This window comes from Acipenser ruthenus, chromosome 32 (assembly GCF_902713425.1).
Source record: "Acipenser ruthenus chromosome 32, fAciRut3.2 maternal haplotype, whole genome shotgun sequence".
NCBI classification, from domain to species: Eukaryota; Metazoa; Chordata; class Actinopteri; order Acipenseriformes; family Acipenseridae; genus Acipenser; species Acipenser ruthenus.
The window spans coordinates 597,750-607,349 of NC_081220.1; the positions used below are offsets into that span (position 1 = coordinate 597,750).

Sequence of the window (9,600 nt, forward strand, 5' to 3'; positions counted from 1 at the left end):
TCTCACCAGGGACCACTTCCAGTAAAAGTGGTAGTAACCGCAGTGAACAAAATGAATACAAACTTGTATTCATAACAAAAAACAACAAGCAATCAGCCCATATAAATCTACACACTTTGTGATGCTAGAACATGGTTTATATATATATAAAAAGGAGTGTTGATAATTTCACCCTAAACTTGCATACTGAAAGCAGCATGTCAAAGCAAAAAGGAACAAAAAAAAAAAAAAAGGGTTACAGTTCAATGGAGAAGGAAAGTCTTGCCCCCGGGTTCACACAGTGAATAGTCCTTGAGTAACACTCCATATTGAATGGCCTGATCAGGAAACAAGCAAAGCATTCAATGCAGTAAGAGGAGAGAATCCCATTAACATGGCCATTCTGACACACACCAATATATAATCTATGTAGAATTAGTCAAGCACCCACCAAAAAAAAATAAACATAAACCAAAACAGTCTCTACAAGCAAGATTTTTATTTATCAATACACACTTTTGGGCATTTTCCAAAAAGATACAACTCCAGCTACAAAGACAACCACTGAACACACACCCATTGCAGCTCCCAGAAGGGACCACACATTGAATTGGCCTGCAAGAGAAGAAAGAAATAGTTAGAGGAATAAAGAGATAGTTATATATTTTACTTTAACTGAAATTGTGTTCACATCAAGCATATTACCGCTTCTAGGCATAAAGTGAAGGGATCCATCTCTCTTCAGCTCAATTGGGCCAGAAGACACAAATGCCTTTACTGCACCACCATCCATCCCTTCAGCACTGCGACCTACAGGAGGAATTAGGAGGAGTCCATCAAAACAAATGGACAAAAATGCATGCAAAATGTCCCCCCTCCCCCCCCCCCCCCAACAGACAGAGCTCTTACCAAGCCTCTGTTTTCCTGGAATGCACCGTCTGCTACAGAGGCTGTCTGATGGCCGGTTTGAATCACATATCACAACACTGCAGTGGAAGTAAATCTGAAAGATAGTACACCTTGTCAAGTAAAACAAGCATCAATAGATCAGGCAGGACCATCATCCAATGAGGATTACTGAATTGAAAAACAAATATATTGCATCATAGTAAGTGTTTCTTTTAAATGTGCAATTATATGTTTTCATTCCAACTCACTAAAGATTTGAGCACAGTGACCATTTGCTGCTTGCAAAGCAATCCAAACCACACATTGTGGTACAAGATCACCATCCCAACACTCCACTTTACCTGTCCTTTCAGTGCATCCCGGCCGCTTGTGAAGGAAAACATTTTCACTTCAAACCTCTTCAGATGGGAAGGGAACAGCACTCTTGCACTGCTGGAGACTGGGTGAAAGATGGTCAAGTACTCATCTGCAGAGTTCTCACAGCTAGAAAGAGAAAGTAGGTCAGGAGCACATCAGCCACAACTCCAATTCCTAGGTTTTGTAGCAGCAATATCATATTCCAGCATCTTACCTGTCCACAACAACATCCCACTTGGGAGAGCTATTCCTGTCAGCAGAATAGGTTGCCCAGCAGTTCTCCAAAAACAATTCAGCCTGTGGATCCCTGCTGTACAGGAGCTCTACCTCAAAATACAAGGGTCTTCGCAAGTACTTCACAACAGGGTAATCCTGAGCTCCATAGAAGTCGTTGTAGGTTGAATCTGCAGAGATGCAAGGGAGAATTTATAGACAGAACATGCACTACTAGAGCATCTATATTATTTCAATTGCCAAGTCCTACCCAATGCAAGCCGCATGATGACTGCAAGGTCCCCCAAGCCAGGCTGGACTACAGGTGCAGGATTATTCTGGTATAAGAACTGCACTACCTTGGTGTCATTGACCAGATAGTGACAGGCAACTCTCAACCTGGAAAGAGGAGATGGGGTTAGGAGAGTTTCAGCCTCAACCACAAGGATACTCAATTTGATTGCAATCCTTACCGGTAAGATGTGAACAGCACTTCATTCTCATAAGTCAGGAGGTTGTTGTCAAACTGGAAGAGAAATCACAAAGGCTCAGGTTGCAATGAACTTGTAGATTTAGTATGGAGCTGTATACCAAGTTGCAGACTAGCTAATATGGTACTCTGGATCATCCCCAGCTGTGTACTAACGTAGTACCAATTTCACAATTAAAAAAAATTGGTAATGAATATTGCAATTTCATAATTGAACACTTTTTTGGGACCTCATGATTGTTACAGTTAGTATGATACCACAAGTCTGTCTACAGAAACTGCTAGACTAATATGGTATTGTTTTAGTAACCTCTAGGAAGGCAACAGCAGTTATTTTGGATTTGTTGCAAATACATGTTTGAATACATAGCTGGTGACTCGAGCTGCAATTGTTATCAACTCATGTATTAGTTTAGTCCCGGCCTCACCACGCGATCATCCCCAGTAAGTACGCTCCTTCCAGTTCACTGCAATTGACCCAAAAGGTCTCTAGGCAGCACATGCAATGCCATAACCAATAGTCATGTGTCACAACACCTTTCTCAACTGGACAAGCAGTTCAATACAAAGGTGGCATCCTTCAGATGTCCACAATTCATCCAAGTAATTCAGCTGAGAGAAACACCAGTCACCATGGCTCCCCAGATTGATCCAGGGGTGTTGGGGCCAACTTGTCAATATGTTGAACCTCCTCAAAATATGGTTTTAAATGTGGTCAATACTAACCCTTCTAGTTGTGCCACAGGAGTTGACATTGAAGTAGAAAACCGCATTGGTAGCATCAGACTGAAGAGGCCGGCAACTTGGATCCCTTAGAGTTAGTTGATTTGGAGACAAGCTGGGGACAGATTCCACTTTCACAGCAAGAGCTGCCATAGTGCCATTGGTGAAGCAATCTGAAACACAGCATTTGGATCCAGGTTAAGGAAACAGATTATAGCTTCAATACCACTTCATGCAGCCTTGTGCCAATCTCAAAAGCAGCTATTCTAAAGAATGCTTTGTTTGCAGGAGAGTTACCAATCATCTTTGTAGGGAAACTGCAGGACAGGGAGAAGTCAGCCACCACAACCATGGTCCCAATATCCTTCAAGGTCAAGTCAAGTCTGCTTCTGATGCCTGAAGAACTGATCACCTACAGAGACAATACATCAGGTCAGTAATGTGTTGAACCCAAAACAGCTAAACACATTTTAAAGTACCATCACTTACTTCATATGTGGCATCAACTGAATTGTATGGCACAGTCATCCAGAAATTGGTAGAGTTGGCATTATACTTGTACAGGGCAAGCAGACTTCCACCAAGTTCTCTTGAGCCCACAAAAGGAATCCAGTTGCGACCCATGTTGCCATATGTTACCATGGTATAGAATGCAGCACCATCACAGTAGCCAGTTACTGTAGGTGGAACTGCAAGAGGAAGAGCAGTTGTCACGGCAATGGACTGGATTGGTTAGAAAAGGGTAGTTGTAGACCAAATAGTCAGGCACTTACTGATGTCTTTGAGAATGGCTTCGACTACAGCAGGATGAGTAAAGGGTGTATTCTCTGGCACTATATTCAGCAAGTAGGTCAGGGGCAGAATGTAGGTTCTGGTGTCTGGAGGAGTTACCTGAAAGAGCAAGGGTTTGTAGGATTAAACCTAAAGTCAGACAGCAAGCAACACGTCCACAGGAAGCAAGTGTTTTCAAAGGGCAATTGGATGTTTGAACAGGTGGGATGTTACCTTTTGCTTTACATTGGGGTCCTCAAATGGCACCTGGAGGGTGTAGGTCTTGGATCCATTGGGAAAGACATGCTCCTGGACATTATAACCTTTTAGGTTGGCTTCTGGCACAGTTAACGTCTCCGGACCAACTATAATTTTGACCAGCTCCACATCAGGCAGGAATGTCCCCAGGGTCACATTGAACACTCTGGCTTTAGGAACAGTGTCTGAAATTAAAGCATGCAGTTAAAATGATGGATATGAAGTGGAGCACTGCAACAAATACCTTTGATTTACTGCATGTGGACAAGTTCTACATACTGTTTGTGACAACTGGTGGCCGAGGCATGAAAGGAGTGGTTATTGGATGAAGTACTGTGTACTTGGTCTTCTCAGGCCCATCTTGCCAGGTATGCTCCAGCATTGGTTCAATAGAGTAAGAGATCACATAGGTGTTGTCCAATACATGGCTCTGAAAGCACAGAAGCATCTTAGGAAGCAAGCTTTAAAATGAGAAGGATTTAGAAGATGTTGAACTTCTACATACCTTGTAATATCCACCATCAGCTCCCACAGGAATTTTTACAGTGATTAGCTGGGGACCGACATCCAGTTTATAATCTCTACTATGAATCGTTGCAGGGTCAAGCTTGCGGCCATCAACTCCCATTTGAACATCAAGGGTAGTAATTTGTGGTGTCGGAACAAGGGGAGGTAGAACACGGGGAACATTCCATGTAATCATCTGTTCTGTGAAAGCTGTTCCATCTGACAGAATGGAACACCAGACTTGTTATAGAAAATTCACACTTCAACCTAAAACCTAGAACAGTTCTTGAGCACCATTGCAGTCCATAAGCTTACTCACCAGTAGGACATGTAACTGCAGTGTCCACCATCATGACCATCCATCTTTGCTTATAAAAGGTGGTTGATCTTAGCACAGCCATTGGTACAGTTTGGATCTGTTGGAGGGGAGGGGGAACTTACTAAAATAAAAGCAAGACTGTAGTCTATTGTCAGTCTGGATATACTCTACTAGAGAACAATGAAGCCTAGACTACTTACCACCTGAGGCTGGCTTTCTGTAGAGTTGTATGCAGCTCTAACCAGAATTCGAGTTGGTGTAGTGTTTATGCCATAGCCATTTGTCATGGCCTGAGCAACAGTCATGGTTGTCTTTCTATTTGCTGGGAGATGGAACACAATTTTCCAGATGCTGTTGTCAGCAGCAGTTGCCTAGCAGAAAAAAAAATCTCATTAGATTAGGGAGTTTGAATACAAAGCATCCCCAGTCTAAAGGATTTGTCATAACAGATGTCATGTTTAATAAACAGGAACTAAAACTGAAAGTTGAAAGTTTAATGACACATCACTGAAACTGTTCTAGGTTCAGCGGGCATCTAAGGGAACAGAGAAAATCCTCCAATACAACTGCGTACGAAAGCCTATGTGAAAGCATGTTGTCTGGATCCGATACAGGCAGAGTTTACAGCCATTCATTTGTACTGGACCTTAATACATCAGTGTACCAAACTTTAGGATACCTAAATTGCTCCTATGCAGCAGTCCTCAAAAAAGTAAATCAGGACACATTTATCATGAAGGATTTATAGCCCTGCACATATGAAGCCACTACCTCAGTGGTTGAAATACAAGGCTTACACCAACAATAAAGGGTTAATTTCTCCACAATCAATTTCTATCAAAGCAATCACAGAATACATGTATGCAAAGCAAATGCTTTAAATGTCACACAATTCGTATATGGCCACCCTCTTGGGAGAAAGGTTAAAGTTAAGGGGCCGTTCGATTTTGCTTCCTCTAGACGAGACAGTAGAGTAGACCTCAATAGGCAAGACCAAGGGGACATGAATGAAGCAAATGCAAAGTCACATGATTCTACCTCTGGGTACGCAAGGGACCAATCAGGATCATCTTGAACAAAGTTTGGCTCAATAAGTGGCACACCTCTTCTCACAGAAACCTAAAGAGAATTCACATTAGTCATGAGTGAAGCACTTCTGTAGTGACAATTAAATACCCACACAACCCAACAAGTTATACTGAACAGCATTATCACATCCTGACAGACCTTACCTCCATGTAGTTTCTTTCACACAGAATCTCCCTCTCTGCCCATGGAGAATAGCGGCATGTCATGCTCTGAACATAGGAGGAAGCTGAAGTCATAGCACTGTTTGAGAAGACACTGATTTGTACTGTCAGCTTGTAGGTCTCATCATCCTGGAAACAAAGGCTAAAGTTAATCCCAGCATGTCACCATTAGAAACAAATTTACAAGAAATAAAATGAGGACTCACTGTGTTCTGAGCAAAGCAGCTCACCACAGAAGCAAGGAACTTGGCATTTCCCAAGAAGTCAACGGTTAAGCTATATCCACACTGTACAGCCAGTCTTGGAGAGAGGGACACAAGCGCCCCCTTATTGTCTATGGAAAGAAATTCGGTTGGCCTTTTAAGAAACACGTACACGTGATCAAGCAAGGTAGAGATATAACAAAGTGAACACCCCCACCGCCCCGTCCCATCTACTTATTGAAATTGTCATAACTATTTATATTAGTAGAATTATACGCTCGTTCTGAACAGTAAGTTTAGAGTAAATGATTTCTATTTCTGCGCACTTGCAGTCAACAAATCTGAGTAAGGTTGTAGCAGCACAGATCTGTTTAGTGTGATCAGCAACATGCTTTTAAAACTAACGCAAGAGTTTCATACCCTGCATTTGAAAAAATAAACAAAGCCTGATTGCTGCCATACAGCGCAGGAGTGCTCTGTACTTAATTCAAATTATTACATTACGAGTCAACAGGCTTTGAACATCAAAATCTTTCTATTCAAGAAAAATGATCACTCACCAATCACATTGATGCGAAAATACTTTCCAACAAACGACTTCTCCAACATCATCATCATAACACTCCCTTGACATTCTGTCCTCACCGAGCCTGTAGAAGACAACGATACTTGAAAACACACAACCGGCAAATAAACAGGAAGCTAAAAAGACAGCTCTGCTGAAGCGACCGTTATCGTACCTAGAGGGGGGTTCTGCGTCCAAACTTCAGTAACTAACACTGCCAACAGCAATGTTATTCTGCATTGGAAACAAAAACACGCAAGTGAGAAACACACAATAAAATGAACGTTTCTAAAGTAGAGAAAAGATCAACAACTACCCAAATCTAAGACAACACGGCATCATTAAATCCAAGGCAGCCCCGACCGTGAACTTCTTTCACCGTTATAAAGAAACAATAATAAAAACAAAACCGTCAGTAGCTGAGTTTGGTGTTCCTTAGAGCGCAATGGGTTTATAAAGAGGTTCAGGTGCTAATGGGAGCTAATTAGCTGCAATTGATGCACGCACCTCTTTCATATTAGTCCTCTGATTGTCAGTCAGTACGTTAATTAAAATAAATAATAATAATAATAATAATAATAATAATAATAATAATAATAATAATAATAATAACCCATTTAGAAGATTGTACTTTGAATTTAAGTTTGTCAGAAGTACGTGCGGATCAAACTGGACTGTCACCTACAAGGACTGTCTGATTAAAGGCTCAGCTATGGAGGCGTGTAGTAAACTAACCACAATGAATAATAAAAAGCAGGCCGCGCAAATGAAGAAACACATTTATATCATGCAGGAATCCAGACAGATGTGTTGCCTGCGCCAGTTTGAGGGGACGAGAATGACAGCTCGAGTTCTGATGTGAACATCCACAAGTCAATTACACATTTTTACAATTTCACCAGACTGACAGGTAGGCTAAGCAGACATTAATGTAGACAATTTATTTGAGGCCACTTGATTTAAGAAACAGTGCAAAGCATCTCTTTAGCATGTCAGATTTGCCATGACAGGGGCAGTCCCGGGGAATAGAATGACCAAGTGGCAAATGGAAAGCACAGGGCTTAACCTGAAATACAACGCGCAGTATTGATTTAGAACAGACTAAACACAAATCGGATGGCGTGCTGGAAATTTGAATTGTAATCAATTTATTTAAGATTTGAAGTTCCCATTTCAATTATTGAGCGAAATTACATTCATTATTTTATGTATAATTCATTCAATTAGTGTGTTGAGCATTTTCAATTTGGCATATTATCTTCGAGTGTTGAGCTTTGTCTATTTGACAGCTGTTATTTCAATTCAAATGTTGAACTTTGTCGTTGATGTTTGACGCTCTGACTTTTGCAGTTCACATTTTTGTTACATTCCACCTCTCATACGTCTGAACACAAACGGGTTTAATTGTGAAATTGTCAGATTGTTTATTGTGTATCCAGCGATCATCTGAACTAACTGGTTCAGTGGTGTGTTCCCGTGAATAGACAGCACATGCCTGAGGGGGTGTGTTCTGTACAGCTGTGCATTTGATTAAAGTTTGTCGCGGAGTTTTAAACGTTCCCATGGCAACTGAGTCAACAAAACAAACGTCATCACGCATTGAGACGCAAGCTAAGGGCTAAGAAGTAAATGATAAAAAGTGAAAGCAGTGTGAGTCAGTGGAATTTTTTGATTTTTTTATTTTAGCAAATGTTCACGATAATCATGTATTTTCTGTAAATGCGGAATGCAATTAGCTGATATGTAAAAGCATGAATAAATGAATGGTGTCTATTCCTAACGCATCGGTAAAGTTTAGTATCGTGCCGCTTTTGTAGCAGCAAGCAGGCTTGTTCCGTCGCCTAGATATTCTTTCTTGTGCTGAACAACCTCAATTCTACTGCGAGGTCCCTTTAGACAGAGCTGTGGACTCGAGTCGGGGACTCGGACTCGACTTGAGACTTGAACGAATTGACTTGAGACTTGAAGGAATTAACTTGAGACTTGAACGAATTGACTTGAGATGTGAAAGAAATGACAACAATAAAAATTCAAACGCTGCACCGGTATGACGGCTCGTGTTGCACCCTCGCTCTGCTCGTCCTCTCGCGCTCTCTCTCCCTTCACTCTCGTGCTGCCAGCGGGTGCGTGTGTGTGTGATAAATAATAATAGGAGGCTGTGTGGTCTGGTGGTCAGTGTGTGTGTGTGTCTGTGTAACACCTCCCCGGTCACGGAAGCGTAAAAAGACACACCACAAACCTGCCTTTAATTACAAAATATCACAAGATGCAGCAAGTGTCTTTTTTTACAAGTGTCATTACATCTTTCATGGATCAACAGTTGGTATGTGCGTAATAAACCCAATCGGGCCTTGATACAATAGACAACCCTAGTCTGTGCTGAAATAAATAATACGGTTTTCTACTGTAACGAACGCAGCTTGTCAGGATTCTATTATGGTGTTTCCGAGCTGTTGAACGTTTCTCATAATACACAGGTTTACTGGATTGACAAAAAGGCGATCGACAAAAAACCACCAACCTTTCGGTTAACAGCCGAACGCGCTAACCGATTGCGCCACAGAGACCAACCTGTTAAACCGTCAAAGCATACGGGAGTGATTAGCAAGGCGAGATGCTGCAGAACGTGATCGAGGGAGCAGAACTCAACTGAACCTGAGACCACATCTAAGATGAAAGCAAGACGGGGCAGGAAAGTCTATATAATCCATTATGGCAGCACAGCATATGTCGTTTTGTTAGATAACACCCTGGGAGCCCAACAGAGCAGTGTGTGTAAATAGCTACAATGGAAACAAAATACTTACGATTCAAATGGGAATCTTCATCAGATTTTAAGAACACGTTTGATATACTTTACACTGCAAAGGAGGAAGGCAGGTGTAACACCTCCGCGGTCATGGAAGAGTAAAAACACACCACAAACCTGCCTTTAATTACAAAATATCACAAGATGCAGCAAGTGTTGAATGTAAAAGTATTAATGTAGCCTGACTACGCCAGTTCAGTGCAATAAGGCACCGAACAGATTACAGAAGATCCTTTAGGTTCTTTTT

The 9,600-nt window shown here is 41.6% G+C and overlaps 1 protein-coding gene across 1 annotated transcript; it reads right to left on the reverse strand.

Moving 5' to 3' along the window:
- Window positions 1-463: 463 nt before the first annotated feature.
- LOC117969969 (uncharacterized) lies at window positions 464-6,953 on the reverse strand. Its single transcript, XM_059006297.1, has 22 exons — window positions 6,861-6,953; window positions 6,720-6,778; window positions 6,540-6,629; window positions 5,983-6,110; window positions 5,759-5,905; window positions 5,565-5,645; window positions 4,727-4,897; window positions 4,527-4,623; window positions 4,206-4,426; window positions 3,980-4,130; window positions 3,677-3,885; window positions 3,445-3,562; window positions 3,161-3,360; window positions 2,969-3,083; window positions 2,675-2,844; window positions 1,932-1,984; window positions 1,730-1,857; window positions 1,460-1,649; window positions 1,230-1,371; window positions 889-982; window positions 685-789; window positions 464-594 (listed from the first exon to the last, which is right to left on the reverse strand). The coding sequence occupies exons 1-22, from the start codon at window positions 6,884-6,886 to the stop codon at window positions 485-487; spliced, it is 2,805 nt and encodes a 934-aa protein (XP_058862280.1). The 5' UTR covers window positions 6,887-6,953; the 3' UTR covers window positions 464-484.
- Window positions 6,954-9,600: the final 2,647 nt, after the last annotated feature.

Bases quoted from the DNA above. Each gene is read 5' to 3' on its own strand.
- LOC117969969 (XM_059006297.1), bottom strand. From the start codon at position 6,886: ATGATGCCGTGTTGTCTTAGATTTGG. The intron at 1,985-2,674 runs GTTAGTATTGAC...TTTCTCTTCCAG, and splicing joins CCTGTGGCACAACTAGAAGG to TTTGACAACAACCTCCTGAC. The intron at 1,650-1,729 runs GTAGGACTTGGC...GCATCTCTGCAG, and splicing joins CATCATGCGGCTTGCATTGG to ATTCAACCTACAACGACTTC.